At 39.7% G+C, this 16,092-nt stretch overlaps 1 protein-coding gene across 5 annotated transcripts in view; it reads right to left on the bottom strand.

The window, feature by feature from the left end:
- The window catches only part of MAP2K5 (mitogen-activated protein kinase kinase 5), a 140,839-nt gene that overhangs the window by 91,345 nt on the left and 33,402 nt on the right, over positions 1-16,092 (bottom strand). For all 5 annotated transcript variants that reach the window (XM_013297336.3, XM_027783355.2, XM_027783356.2 and 2 more), the window contains exon 9: positions 3,135-3,174. In XM_013297336.3, coding sequence (XP_013152790.2) covers positions 3,135-3,174 — 40 coding nt within the window. The remainder of the gene's footprint in view (positions 1-3,134; positions 3,175-16,092) is intronic.

Here is a 16,092-nt window from a genome sequence, read left to right as displayed (position 1 = left end):
AGCATACTTATAACGTACATGAACTCCACATACCTAATATTTCAAGTGAAAAGGGTTAATTTTTAAAAGAGGAATACCTGAGCATATTTCCTCTGCTCTCCACTACACCTTCAGGACAAATAAGGATGAGTTGTCAAGTTAAATACAAGCAGTCAAGTGACTGAATTATAATTTACTCTGCGCTCAATTTAAATTAGTGTGAGGCTATTAAAATATACAGTATAAATACGGCAATTCATCACAAGCTGTCATGGATGACTTCATCTATTTGCTGGAGTGGCATACGTTCCACTAAAGGGAACGAGAGCAAAATCACAGGTCAAATTAAGCTGCTATTCTGTTTTAATTCACTTATTTAATCTGTGGCGACATAATTGTCTTTTACAGTATGTACAACTCAAAGGAAATTTGGGAGTATTATAGTCAGTATACAAATGATTAATCAAATGGTCCATTTAAATGCTAGCTTAAGAGCAGAAGAAACTAAAAGCAGCTGAAGAATGGCAATCAGCCAGTGTATGCTCAAATTTCTCATTCAGATTTTCCCCTCTAATTAGAAAAAAGTAATCTTTGAAAAATCTATTAAATTATCTGCACGTTATCTAGCTGTAAAAGTCACAATATATATGTAATGACATAGCTTTGGTCTATAACAGGTATTAGCATTGGTTTCTTTTCCTGTTCAATATATTTGCAAGATTATCTATCAGCTGGACGCATTTTAATCAACAGGTTTTCAGTTATCTTGTCCTATCAAACCTGTATATTACCATCAGAAAAAGCCCCAAAAATGCAGAACTCCACTTTCACAGATCTATCCAGTGATGTTCCTATTAGCGTGGTAATCGTCTGTCAAAACACTTGATCCATGTGATGAGCGTGTCAAGACGCTGGTGTTACCGTCCCCTCTTTATTGCTGGGTATGCTGAGCCATGGATGTGTTAAGTAATTTTCTTAATAGAGCAAGCCGGCACGATCACTATCATAGCAGGTCCCCTGACCTCCAGTTTGTGAGCATGTTATTTTAAACTATAACAACACACACATGTGGATGTAGTATCTCTTCTGAAATCACACTATAAAAAACATAATTGAGAGTGACAGGACCACCATGAGCAGTATCTACAAGAGAACCCAGTTTCCCAAATCTTCAGGATGCTAATTATCCACCAGGACTAACCAAACCCGTGGACTCCAAGGGAAACAAGGAGGTGAAATTGCTGGGGGAAAAGGCTTTTTGCCACAGGGAGGTGATTTCAATTAACCTTGCAAAGGGTGAACTCATTTCCCCTCCTGCCTGTGCGAATTTTCTCGTGCTCCACCTCCTCTCTAGGCAGCTTCCGAGGGTACCCGCAGCCCCGCAGCAGCACAGGGCAGGCCGGAGGGCAGCAATGCCAGCGCCGAGCAGAGCTGCCACAGAGGATGCTCTCTGTAGAGCTTGAAAAAGATTACGTGAGGAAGCAATGTAGTTGGTACCAGGGAAAAGCAGCATCCTTCCACAACCCCAGCGTTCAGGGGAAAAGGTTTTTTAGTTCCATACTGAAAGTCGTATTAAACATTATTTTTGATAATTATATCTTCTGTACTTTTGTGCCTATTAGAGAATTCTGTCTTACTCTAACTGCTCATGACAGTTTTAGGAATGACTGTTACCACTTGAAAGGACTTTTTCAAATGACACTTTCAAAAACTTTCTCAAGTGATATTTGTAGTCCATATAATTAGAAGTTATTTGGATATTATTTCAATTTCCATATTTTCCACATGTAGAGAATACTTTCAAATCCAGTAGTAAGCATCTGCTTTTCTTCAATTCATAGGAAAACCAAAAGCATTTCTCCTAGTGGTGGGAAGGGATTTATGTGACCCTCAGGAAAAGCCAAACCATGAGCAGAACCTCATTTTAGTAAATTATACATGGTTGGAACCACAGAACAACCTGAGCCCAAATCCGAAAGTTAACCATACATGTAAGTAGTGCCCAGTAAACAGAAATGCTTCATTTGATGCCTTAGCATAAACTTATGTCTTTAGATTTCATTTAACACCAATTCTACTTGCAGCAACCAGGTCCCATCACTCCTTCTCTTGCCCTCTTATTCCACCCCCACATTCTTCCAGTTTAACTCAATTATGCCAGAATTTAATGATTAAAGACAGGAAAAAAGAGAAAGGAGACAAAAAGCCCATTTTACAGATTTACAAGTAACTATTCCATAAATTATATCTTTAAAATATACCCCCTTTTTTTAGATCCCAAGCTATTAACTGGAATTGTACAAACGCAACAATTCATTTGTTTTCTGACAGTCTCTACTGATCGTTTAACAAAATCACCAAATTAAAAAAATTTGTTCGTACATTAAAAAAGCACATATCTCAGTATTTTTGTGTTGATATTAACTGCAGATTAATAATTTAATTTACAAATGTAATTTCATTTAACAAATTACACACCAGAGCCGGAATATCGTTGTCAGTTGCACTGTTTACCACTGTTTTAACTGAACTTCAGAGCAGACTGGTATTTATCTGTCCACATAATACTACAGCTTCACTGCAAAGAATGCTAACAGGAAAATCGGGGCGGGGGGATGACACACTAAAATAAATAAATCTGTTAAACCACAAAATCTCCTAGGAAAACAGAATATTATCCCAAAGAAAACAGGCAAATTCTCTTTATTTAAAAATGAGGTTGCAGAGACCTCTGAAGAATATGCCCTCGGGGACGGTTTGGCATTAGCAGAGAAAGGCACTGGCTGACATCCCGTGACCTTTCCATCCCCGCTCCTGCAGCGCCGGGGTTCAGGACAGCGAAGCAGCATCTATGCCAGTCGCTGAAGAGGCACAAACCACAGCTGCACTTGGACATACCCACACAACCCCATGGGAAGACACAGCGGTACCTACACACGGTGCCAAGCCATTCCCAGCGGACAAAACCTGGATTCTTGGAACTCTGTGCTCATTTGGAATTACTAAATTTATGGGCTGGAGTCTTCCTGCATAAACAATGCGGACTTCAATGCAATAGAACAAATTGAGATCTAACAATCAGAGGGAGGGGAAGGAAACCAAGGTCAAGAAAGAATGGAAAGAAAGAGAGAAAGAAAATTACTGTAATATCTTACCTTTACTGCTAGTATTTTTCCACTAGGGACATGGTATGCCCTGCATGAGGGAAAAAATTAAATAACTTGAGATCACATAAAATTACCTCTATACATATGTGCAACATGTACACACTAATTTCACAGAAAAATGACTTGCAGCTAATACGTTTTACATTAAACCAATTTTATACATAATTTCTAAAGAAAGACTGATGAAAACAATTGATCAAAAGAATATACTTACAATGAAACCATTTAGCAGGGTTTTATGCCTGCATGTTTTACATAAAATCTACACATGGAAGACTTTCATGCAGCATAATAGAAATCTTGTAAATATGAATTTATTCACTTTCACATTTGCTTTAATGAAAAAAAATTAGGATATATCCATTATTCAAGAATCTTCATGGTAAACAAGGTTTATCACACAGTTTGCCAGTCCTACAGGTATTTTCAGTGGCAAGACAGTGGGATACACAGCTGTATCAATTAAAGTGAAGTAAAACAGATAATGATTCTTTTTCACAACCTAAGGACGCACAGAAAGTACCAGAGGAATGAATGTTCTGCATTTGTATTTAAGATTAGCACGTATACACGCACATAAGATTAGAAAGCATTATTGTTAATGCTCACATGTACCCAAAATAATTTTCCACAGTACTTCAAGAGCAGTTTGTCTTAATTTCTGAAGACAAACATTTATAATTGGCTATTTAACAATGACTTGTGTATCCCTAACCATGAATGCGTAAGAAAATAAAAAGGTAGGTGAAAAAAACTGTTGACTAAAAATCCAATGTAATTTTGCATAAACCTAAAACCATTATAGGTTTTCCTCTTCACTAGTTTTAGTGTCTCATACTGATTTATAACACTATGCACAGTAATGTCATGTATGTTGCACTAACTTTAAAGAATTAATAGCATTTTACCACTATATACCTCTAACAATTATTACTGAAGAAGAAAAAAGCTGTAATAGGGTTTTTTGCATGCAAAATCATACATAGTACAGGGTGAGAGTGTTGTTTAATCTTATTTATAACCCTAAACGCTTGTATAATTTCTGTTAATAGCTCGGAAGTTTCTAAAAACTTCACCTTAATTTAATAACTCATGGATAAACATTTATATAACTAAGTGGCATTAACTTTCAGGAACAAACACAGCTTAAAAAGGCATACCAAAAATCAGTGTTATTTAATATCAGTACAATGTGCAAAAAGCGAATTCATCAGACTAAGCTTGAACAGGCTGGTAGCTGTATGCATAAGCAATGAACCCAACGGAGTAAATGAACTCTGCTGTAACTATGGATGAATCAACAGTAGCAAAACATTATGGATTTAAGATCAGCAGAAATGATAAGAAAATGAACAGGTTGAGATAGCATGCTTAACGTCTGTTAGCTTAATATGTACTGTGCCGGACAGTTTGGCAACTTAATTAGCTTGTCAAGAAAGCTGATCTTTTTTCCATAAGAGAGATCTCCTGTTTCCAAGTGAATTAAAAGGGAAGACTTGATTATTTAATTATGATGCACGCCAATTCATCCGTGGAAGTTTGGGTTAAATTTCCAGCAGAGGGCAGATACCTGGTTTGGTTTACAGAGCACTGACAGTACCAATTTAACATTTAATTATTGCTGAGAATTGGATCACAAAGGAGATACCATGCCCATGGGTACAGCGTGTCCAGTGGCTTTGCAAATGGCATGCTACCTGGGAGGAAAGGAATTTGTTTACTCCAGACTGATCCGGCATCTCGATTGTCCTGACCTTCCTCAACACAATAACTGTAAAGTGATTAATGAAGTTTGAATAGGAGCTTTGGTTACACCAAAAGACAACCGTACACCTCTGTAGTGTTTTAATTAACAGCTAACACTTCAAATTAGTCTGTAGTTGCTACAGTAATTACCCGTTCCAATGAGCGTGTAGGGAAAACGTTTTTGTTAGATATTATGTAGAACTGTAAGTTGGAATTGATCATTTTGGTTACAGTCAGCACAGCTAAAGCCTGAAGATTTAGTACCCTTATGTAGCTTCAGAAGGATGCGCTAAAAAAAATACCCCACAGAATAATTTGCACAGCGTGGAGAAAAACATACTTTTTGTGCATACTGCACCTGTCAGTAAGTCTACAGATGTCTACGAGGAGATTAAACTAATATTCATACTCTGTAAGTAATATGAAGGCCTCATCTCAAAAGAGTAAACTCTGAGAGATTTCACTGTCACCACCGAAAGCAAATAAACAAACTCATCACTGTAGAACCAGATCACTAGACGAAGCCAAGTAGCAAAATGCAAAAGGTTCCCCAGCAACGCTGTACATTTCAGTGAACACAGACTCAAAAATCTTCCAGGATGGTAGGCAAATGATGCTGCCTAATAAACAGTTACAACAGCAACTCCTCTTGCTAGGAATGCATTTGAGCAGTGCCTAACAGTAAAGACAAGTGGATGTTAAAGACGAGTGAAAACAGTTGCTAAATAGCTACTGAACAACTTAAAGACAAATGTAAAGAGCAGAAATTAAATGCACTGAAATGCAAAATATACAAGGAAAACACTGTTTTGACCTTTGCAAAATTTCATTCCTTGCAGAACCAAGCTCTGGGAAAACAAGCTCATTCCTCTACCCTTTTTTGTCGGGGTTTGGTTTTGGTTTGCTTTTGACCCACTGCAAAAGCTGTAACAGATGACTGAGAGCAGGTGGCTATAAATCATTTATTGTTAAGGAGAAATCGAAGAGACAGTACTACATCAGAGCACGCCAACTTCTGCCATCAGAAGCTGAAAAATAACTTTGAACACTTGATGCCAGTGTCAACTATTAAAAAATAGAATAGTTATTATTTAGATTTAGTTGCAATTTGCCAACTGCAGGAAGCAGGTTGCTGGGTGCGTTTCCCCTTCCCTGTCTCTCTCTTCATTACATTAGGAATTTGTAAGACAAATGCCACAGCATGGAGTGCTCTTTTTACTCTCTAGAAAGGAAGCTCCTAACAGATGTTGGGACAAATAAAGAATATATTCTTACGCAGGCCCTGATCCAGATCATCCCACCCGGGGTAGTTGGAGAGCTGCATCTACCGTAAACTTGATGTCTTATTTTTTTAAGTGCAAACTGATGGTAATGGTATGAGATTAATCATCACCATAACAACAAATTTCTCCAATACTAAAAATACTTTTAAAATACACATTTTTAACAATGACATAGTATTTATTAAAATAGTAGAAAAAAAATAAACACAACAGCAATTAGGCAATTCATTTGGTGCCCATTTTCTGCACATAAAGAAACCAAAAGTCCAATAAGCTGCACCTATTTTATTTTCTTGAAAAAGAGACAGTTGTTTGCTATGGTATCCACAGCATTTTTTTAGGCAGAGGATAATGATCAAAGTATTTTTTTTACAGAAAAAAAAAAAAAAAAAGGAAAGCTCAGGAATCCATTTTGGGATACCAATCCTACAAGACGATAAATTCTTTTCGAATTCACCAAAGTCTGACTGCAAATAGGTGATGTGCATCTGTAAAAAGACCAGACAGTGCAAAAAGTTGTAGGTGTCTCTAACCGATCTGCAGTGACATGTTCAAAGTGAACAGTAAAGGCTAGTGACTGAAAATTGCATCTTAAGTCTCAGGATATATATGGGAAACTAGAAATTCAGTCATACTCATTTGGCCCAGAAAATGAAAATTCTCCATGGAAGCAAACTGTTCTTTCTTGTGTTCAGAAGTATTTTTTTGTTTCTATGACCAATGCAGAGAAGAGACAAAACCTGCACTCACTTTAGTAATGCCTTTAACGCCGCTAGATGAGGAGAAAGGTGATGAACAGTATGGTAGAAAGAAGTAAATGCAGGTGCATCCCTTATGCATATTAGCAGTACTTGGTGCAGGGACCAAGCTAAAAGATTGTTGCTTAATTAAAACCAAGTTTTAATAACTTACACTAGTAGCTCTCCCAACAAATATTTTAAGGGTTTCACAAAAGGAGGAAGAAATCTTCAGGGAGGATGGAGGAAAGACCTCCTCAGGAAAAAAAAAACAATATTCCAGCAACAGAGGCTGTGTGGTAGAAAGCACTGCACAAGCTCCAAGAAAGAGGAAAAATGGAGCAAGAAAGCTGAAAGGTAGGGAGAAGGTGAGCTTTGGGGGGCCTGCCCTCCCCCCTGCTCTGGCATCTGTGAGATGGGGGAAGCGGCCGACATCTCCTTTTGGGAAGTTCTCCTAGTGATGCACAGAGGTTGGCTTCAAGCTACCACATGTTGGGTAAGGAAAGGATAGGCAGACTTCAAACACCGCGGATTTCGAAACCTTCCCACTGGGGAAAAGAAATGTAAATCTCTTCCTTCACATTCCCACTGGAGTTCGTTATTCTGAGCCCCCTACATCTATTACATTGAACAGTTTCTAAGCAAGACTGGCACAGTTGTGTCAAATATTTTATTAACCTTGACTATTAACCATATCCCTAGACAGTTAAAGCCCTGAAGGGACCCATGCGAGCCAAGTCCTTTAGCATAACTTTGTTCCCTCTAACTCTGAGGATCGAGAGTGCCCCTCGGGGAGAGCCGCAAAGGCAGCCTGCCCAGCTCCGCGGCGAAAGCTGGGTTATTTTGGGGAATAAGAAAGACGGTGTGAGCGAGCGCGCACTCTGCTTGAACAAAGCCCTCCAGCTAAGCCGGAAAAACTTCTGATGGACTGTGGAGCATGGCATGTGCATCCCTTGTGTTCCAGAAAATAAAAATCGATATCATGGAAAACTAGAATAGGGCTTTGGGGGAACTGCCAACTCCTCGGCATCTCTCCCCCCCGTATATAAGATGTGTTTCTACAGGAAAGCAAATTTAAAAATGAAAGCGTCAGAAGCAGCTGGTTTCTGCTTTCAAAAGAAGAAAAAAGTAACTGAATTTCACATTGTCTGCTTTGTTCTTCTGGAGGTCTACTGCGAAGATAACCACAGGTGATAAGATGCTTTAGCTCAAATCTCTTTATGGAATAAACTACAGCCTGTCCTAATAACCAAAGCTAAAAAATTCACATGCCAAATATGGTGAGTTTCTACTTGCTTAGTTCAAAAGGAAAACGAATAAAACCAATGAAACAAACATGCACAAGCTTCTTAATAAGCAGCTTAGAAGTCAAACAAAAAATTTCTCCCTCCTTCAACTTGCTAAGACTAACAATTTTATATTCTTCCTGTGAGAAATTTTACCTAAAAGCACAGTGGGGAGCTGCACTACTTGCTGTGATTGTGGTATAATTTCTTCCATGGCAAGCAAAGAACGAACCTTCAGCTTTCCACATGCAGGCACTCAAGAGAAACAGCAATTCTGAATTTGTTTTCTAATTTTTAATTGTAAAGCATTTGCCCACATACGAGTGACTTGAGGACAGTCACATCAGAAGGATGGACTGAGTATGCAAAGGGGCCTGAGCTTTCTCAAACAGCTTTTCCTAACATATACAAAACCTTTTTACTACAAACTGAGTTTACTCTTTCCTCCAAATGTAAAATAAACACAATACTAAGAAGCAAGAATTCATTAGAATTATATCATGCTGCTAATGCTGATGCAAAAAAGCACTGAGGAAGCCTGCAGCAGCCTACCACGCAGAAGATCCTGCTTCTCATTTTCACCCTGGCCACCAGGATATATTTTTCTATTTTTCCCCCAATAGCCACAGAAAAAAAATTCTAATCAATAAGATATTCCTTGGCAAGACCAAATGATTCAAGGGAAAGCCATGACCTGTCTGCTATGCCAATGAGTCAGTCCGTTCCCTTATTTCTAGAAATATAACTCACATCAGCAAATATGACAAAATTATATACTGGCAGTACTGTTACGTTAGCGATGTGACCGCAGGATGCAGGGATGTAATGCTCCCCTCTCGCTGAGGTACCAGGGAAACTTATGGCTAATGCCACAAACTCGGATCTGCTGTAGCTCTACTGGCTCACAAGAAGTGTTGGTGTCATTCTGCTGAACGATGCTTTCAGCGGACAAAAGGGTGGTTGAAAGGGACCTCTGCACACCGTCTAATCCTATGTCCCTCTTGAAGCGGGACTGTAGCAGTGGATGAATACAGACTTAGATTTGTCCACCTCTCCCCAAGGACAGAGATCCCCTCCCTCTCTCATGCCCTGTTACAGTGCCGCACCATCTCACTTGCGAAGAAGTTTCTCCTAACTATCTGCACTTCCCAAGGTGGCAACCTGAGGCCACAAAGTAAAAATAAGAAGTAGATACTTCAGGTCCTTTCTCCCAGATATGTTTCCTTCTGCTTCACACCCTGGTATGCACTCATCATACATATCTTTTTTTTACATAAATTTTTTACAATATTTTTTTTTACGTAATTTTTAAAATTTACATATTGATGTAAAACCCATCAAAACACCATCTGACTCAGAGTCACAAATACTGTCCTGTTTCACCTTACCTGTGTCAGCTCACTGCGCTGAGGAACTGCAGAGGAACCCCTCCAGACACCCCCCTCACTCAGCACACAGAGTAACACATACAAAAGGTCTTTTTTTTTTTTCTTTGGGATTGAGGCAGAGTATTTCCTAACAGAAACGAACATAGGCATAGAAGTCCTGGGTTTCTGATTTGAGTTAGAAAGTTAACACAAAATGCTATGGTTGTAGCAAGCAGCACCTTCAGATGTAAGGGCATCGAATGAAGTCAAACAACGTTTTCCTGCCCTGTGAGAAATAACCTAAAGCGAAATGACTGCATCAGTGTCGCACAAGATGAATACAATTCTCTAAGTATTATGCACTGCAGAATGACATGCCAGTCACCAGCTGCAAACTATATGCAGCAAATCACCACAGATCTGGTTTACTGATAATTTTTTCCTTTTTTCCGCTCTTTTTTCCTAGTAGTGCCACTGTCTGTCGTGCTCCTGGTCAGACTCTGGCAGTCTAATGACAGAATTGTCACGTACTCTGATGGCCATCTAAAGAAACAGATTCAAATTGTTTCTAGGAAATAAACACTTTGACAGTTGTTGCCTTCTGCAATAGACAAACACATTAGCCTGACTCTCTGGCTGTTAAAACAGGAAATCCAAAGTGCACAGCAGTTGTAAAAAGGAGCTTTTATGGGGACTGCGCTAGTTCAAACAGCAATCTACGCCAACCTCTCCTCTATCTAAAATCCCATTACAGATGCTTGAGTACTGATTGCAAAATGATTTGTTGTTAAACTAGAAAACAAACAAAAAATACTTGTATCTAAATTTTAAACTTTTAAAAAGAGCAAAATTGGCACTAGAAACTGCATAAAGAAAATGCCGGATAGCAAAATGTCTCACTTAACCCATCTCTGTGGGAAAGAGGCAGTTCTGGCATCCAAGCCCACGCACAGCAGAATGAATCCCTCACCTCTTTTCATGCTGTAACCTACTACTACTATTTCCATCTGTTACCACTTACACGAGTCTTCCTTCTCCACTGCAGCCAAAAGCTCAGGGTCACCCTTTGAAAAATGGATGACAAGTCTTTCTCCTTGTACCCATCCCATTGCAATTCAGCCCCCATTCCCTAGAGAGGCACGTACAGACAGAAAGGACTAAACACGGAGGGGGCTTAGCCTCGACACTGTTTGAGGTGGCTGTGGTGCCACCAGCACCCATACTAGGTCACTCACTACCACAGGACCAACCCAGATCAGATGCAGACACAGTAATGTATTTCAGCGGCTGGCTTTAAACTAGCTGAAAGGACAAAGGAGAGCAGAGCAGTCATAAGCTTAGACTGACACGGACAGGCATTCTCTGACACAGCATAAAGTCTGCCAGTATAAAGTAAACCCATCACAGTTTTAGGAAGAAATGTGAAGCAACAGAGTGAGCTAAAAAGGACATCACATCCTATGGTGACGGCAATTCAGATGCTAACATGTCTCCACAAGAAGACCTAAAGCTGGATTCTCTGTGCTATGAAACCATTTGTTCACAAGAGATGTGTTCATAACAACTATTAAGGAAAAACAGAGCTGTTCAGTAATTCAGTAATCACCAAGAGTAAGAAAACAGAACTGTGCCAAGAAGCAAAAGTTTTCTAGGTATTCACCGTAATAGCTGAAAAAGTGGTTTCTTCTAATCATGGTTCGGTTTCCAGTAGGAAGCTTGTGCTTTCCAAGGAGCAGGCTGAGAGCACAAACACCGCGAGGTTAGTTATACCGCTCCATTCAGTACTGGACTGCACTGAGATACCATCGTCACCAGCAATGTGCTAGAAACAATTCTGGCATTGCTCCTCTCGTACCGTGCCCTGCCATCGCCATTGGAACAGCTGCCGTGACGTACAGGGAAGGTGGTATACGTCAGAGCTGGGTATGGCTGGCTAATCCTTATGATGACCAGTGCGGTATCTAAGCAGTTAAATTTTAGCATTTTGAGTGAGTGTTTTCAAAGAGTCTGGGGTGAAAAGAAATGGAAAAATCAACGACAACCTCGCTGGTGTTGTCACACCCGCTGTTCTTCACAGAGGTATCAAACAGAGATTAAGGAGAGAGTCTGAAACACAGGCAGCACAATGGTAAAAAAGGACTCCTACATAAATACACATTCTTCTGCCCCTTATCATCTCATGTTCACATCTATGAGCGAAAGCATTATTAAAAAAGTATTCTATGTTAGGGAACAGTCGGTGTCTATAAGCTTGGCATAGAGTGGCTGTGGGGAATTCCACACTTCTCTGCTATGCCGAGTGTTATTTGTAACCAAGAAACAGATTATATTGCCCGCACTGGGGCAAGCCGCTAAGAAAGCTCACACAGCACCTCACGCATTGGTAACAAGAACAAACTCAAATTTTCAGGATTACTATTTGCTTAATCTTCCAAGCTATGGGCATACAATGCAAACAAAACCAACTTTAATTTAAGAATCATCCAGTTTCTAATTAAACAGCCATAGGCAGCTGGCTGGATACATTTTAATCAGTTTCAATAACCTATTGATTGTATACTGAAGCTTAAAAATTAAAAGTAAAAAGATGACCGGGGAATTGTCCCATCTCAGAACAACAGTAGAACCCTCTGTAAATAACTCCTCTTTTAACCATCAGCTAAATGAACACTTCAATACTGCAGTACAAAGTCTTCTGCAAAATTACTTTAACTAACAAGCAGAAATTTATCAGCTTCAGCCAAAATCAATGCTGAAATCAATTTGAACACTGGTTGTGTCTAAAGGGGCTCATTGGCAATTTAGGGAAATTACACCATGTAAATGCCTGTGCTTTAATTGAACAGTTTCATCAACTAGGCTGTGATTGCTGTCCATTCATTTATTTACTTTCACTGCAGCTACCATTCTGCAAAGGAATGGTTTTTGTCAGACTTGAAGGAGGTACTTTATCTTCATTTTATGCACTTTTGTGCATAACAGATTTTATGAGGCAGGCAAGTGATAGCCAGGGTCAAAAGAAACAAGTGAACAGCAATCACTGGTCAGTCTTGTTTAAACTGCAATGATAATATGCAGAAATTTGGTTGGGTATTTCTAACTTAGTCCAGCTATTATTGTGCCAATGCTTTTCAGTGTGACTAAACATAAAGCAAAACAAGAGAAACAGAGAATGAATGTAGTCTGGGAAAGGAAATAAAGGAAAATGCCTCCACAACTGCAACACAGGAATGCAGGGAGATGCAATTTTCAGACTTCAGGTGGCCACAGATGTGGTTTAACGCCAAACAAAACACTGAACCTGCCTGCAGGTCCTTTCTTCAGAGCCGCATCAAGCACCAGGCTGGGACAAGCGATGTGTACAGAACGTAGTGAGAACCTCCCCTGGCAAGGACACCCCCAATGAAGCTGCGTGGGTCGGCCGGCAGCGCTCCGGGCTGCCAACCTGCAGAGACGGGACCCGTTCCTGCTTCTGTCACCGCTTTGCTACCTCAGGAAAATAACTTCCCTCCGTCTTCACCTACCCTCTGCCCTGTGCAGACGGTGACACCAGCCCCCTTTGCAAAAGGGCCAAAATAATCTATAAGTGAAATTAAAAGAGGGGCAAATGATTGTTACTGGATTGCATATTCATACAGAAAAACGGAAACCAATGAACAGAGGAGAGCAACTGCTCTGCTTAGATGAGACTGGCTTCCCACAGCATTTGAGAAGCATGATAGTGACCGCTTCTAAAGAACAAACCGGGACTGCAGAGACCTGCTTGAGGGAGGCTCCTTCATGACAACACCAGTGTCCCACATTCGAGCCACGGGACAAGCCAGAAGGAGCAAACCTTGCTGAGCCAAAGCTCCTCAAGGCAATGGCTACTCCATCACCACTCCAGCAAAGGGAGCGAAATCATCTCCACCTCCCTTAACTCTCAAACACTGCTAAATCTCCAGCTTCCTCGCTCCAGAACTCTTTTCTCTGCTAATATTAGAGCATGTGCAATATACTCGCAAGGCACAGTTTGCAGGCTGTCTTGCAAGAAATAGCAACTTCCCAGCTGTCTTGCCACGCGCTATGTTTAATGTGCTAATGGGGCACCCCAAGGTTGGTTGAGATAGAGAATAAAGAAACGGGCATATGCTGGAATGTACAACTCAACTGAACAGCAAAACTGCTCAAGTAAATTGCTCAAACAAATTAAGCTTCCGCATTTATCCGTATTTTCCCTAGCTATACAATTCTTCTGGGTGGTACATCATCAACAGCCACTTCTCTCCCAATTACTCAACTTAAAGTGAAGTCGTCTGGTTTAACAGCATTTTGCTAAGATGATAACCAACTCTCCCTTTTCTTCCCTCTCCCCCAGACACTAGGTAACTTCACAAATTAATTACGGCGTCATTGGGGCTTTATGTTTATTTCAGTATACAAAGCGTTATAGCTTGCTGCTCATGAAGAGTCCTCTAACAGAATCCAAAAAGATTTACAAACCATACACAACACACATTGTAAAAAAATCCCAGGCACACAGAAGGCTATACCATCCCCTAAACACAGTTCCTTGAACATCACCCTTCTCATTAGCTATGACGGCAAAGCAAAAACAAGAAAACATGAAAGAAGAGAAAAACATTATTTCTGCTTGTATATAAAGGAAGGAAATAGTGATACTTTAGATATGGAGATAGTAGAGAGGTGAGTGTCGGTCTCTTTTCCCCTGGTAACAAGCAACAAGACAAGATGAAACGGTCTCAAGTTGCACCAGGGGAGGTTCAAATTGGGTACTGGAAAAATTTCTTCACCACAAGGGTTGTCAAGGATGGACCAGGCTGCCCAGGGAAGTGGTGGAGTCACTATCCCTGGAGGTCTTTAAAAGACATGTAGATGTGGCACCCTGGGACATGGTTCAGTAGTGGACTTGGCAGCGTTGGGTTAATGGCTGGAGTCAATGATTTTAAAGGTCTTTTCCAACCTAAACAATTCTATGATTCTATACCATGTGAGAGAGACTTCACAGAATAATTACCTGCCAGAGATAAATACCTCTACTTTGTAATGCTTAGGTTCAAAATATATACAACTAAGGATTTTAGGTCTAAAAAATACACTTCTGAGACTGGCTGGCAAAGTGCACGCATCCTATTACAAACCAAAATACCAACCGTCTTTCACTCAAGTAAAAAAGGAGCAATCCTATCAAAACAGTCTCTGAGAGCTCTGCAGCCAACGATGGAGCTAAAAGACGCAGCACAGAAGCACGTATTTTAAACATCCTTTGGACCTACCTGTGAATGATTTTTTCCAAAGACACATTTTAAGTAAATACAATAGATGGACTGATACACAGCTGTTTTCTTCTGCTGTGAAGCAGCCCAAACTATTCATTCTCCATCCTACCGGCTTCTATAAAATAGTTGATAAACAATTAGAAAGTCTGTTACAGAACTGCAGGGTTGTTCATCTACCAGTGTAACAGTCTTGGGGCCCTCTTGTCAGGAAAGATGCACATCTCCACGAAATAATGGCAGCTGAGAGTTTCCAAAAATTCACAGAACTGGTCTTATAACACTCCATGGAAAGTGGAAACCCCAGTTAATGAGGTAAACTACCTACAACTGGTAAACAGAAGAGAAGGACACTAAGGTGCTTTCAGTCTTTGCTACAGCAGATTTTATCGCTTTCTTGACAAATCTTACTCAAGACAGGGGTACACGGTTCCCACTACACACCAGTGGAAGAATTCTTGCTTTCTGATTTGTTTGTATATTCAATATACAGTTGGGGACTGTTCATATGTTCTCACATACTTCTGAATATACAGACAATCTAAAAGCAAGGAAATTAACTGGTTTTGCCGTATCTAATTCTGTAATTGTTACCATTCCTTAATTAAGATAATAGCGTATCAAAAACTAGGGGAAAAATAAGAAGACAAACAACTATAAAATCCCTTCGGTTTAGAACAGGAAAAACATATAGATTCAGCAAGTTCTCACTAGAAATATTGCTATAAAGTATTGATTTTTTACCAGACTCAATTGACTGAAAAGTTGTTTGTATAGCAATATTGGCCAAGCCAATATACTGGAACAATTTTGCTACACACAGTAATCAAGTGTATTTCTGAAGTATAATTATACTGTCATAAAAATAAAGCTAAGATACCTCTTCTCCAAGCAATAAAACAGTTGCAGCTGTAAAGAACCCAAATAAATGAAATACATTTTCTAACTAAACATACTGTCTTCCAAAGAGAACAAAACCACCTCCCCTCTCCCCCCTTAAGCCAAGGTTAGCATGAAAAGTGATCAATACTTCAATCTCAATAAACTATTTCAATAGTAGTTAATTCACATGGAAAGAGAGGCTGAAAATTTTTGCTCAGCGACCTGCGACACGCTATCTTGTTTGCTGAATGCCGATAATATATCATTGCCATAATGGATATGACTTAGTATAAAGAGCTAGAAAGGAAAAAAAAAAAAAAAAAAAGATAACACACAGACATGCTCGTTCTTTAGATTCAGATCAATACT

This window comes from Falco peregrinus, chromosome 1, assembly GCF_023634155.1.
Source record: "Falco peregrinus isolate bFalPer1 chromosome 1, bFalPer1.pri, whole genome shotgun sequence".
Classification (NCBI taxonomy): Eukaryota; Metazoa; Chordata; class Aves; order Falconiformes; family Falconidae; genus Falco; species Falco peregrinus.
This window is presented reverse-complemented; position numbering and strand designations above follow the sequence as displayed.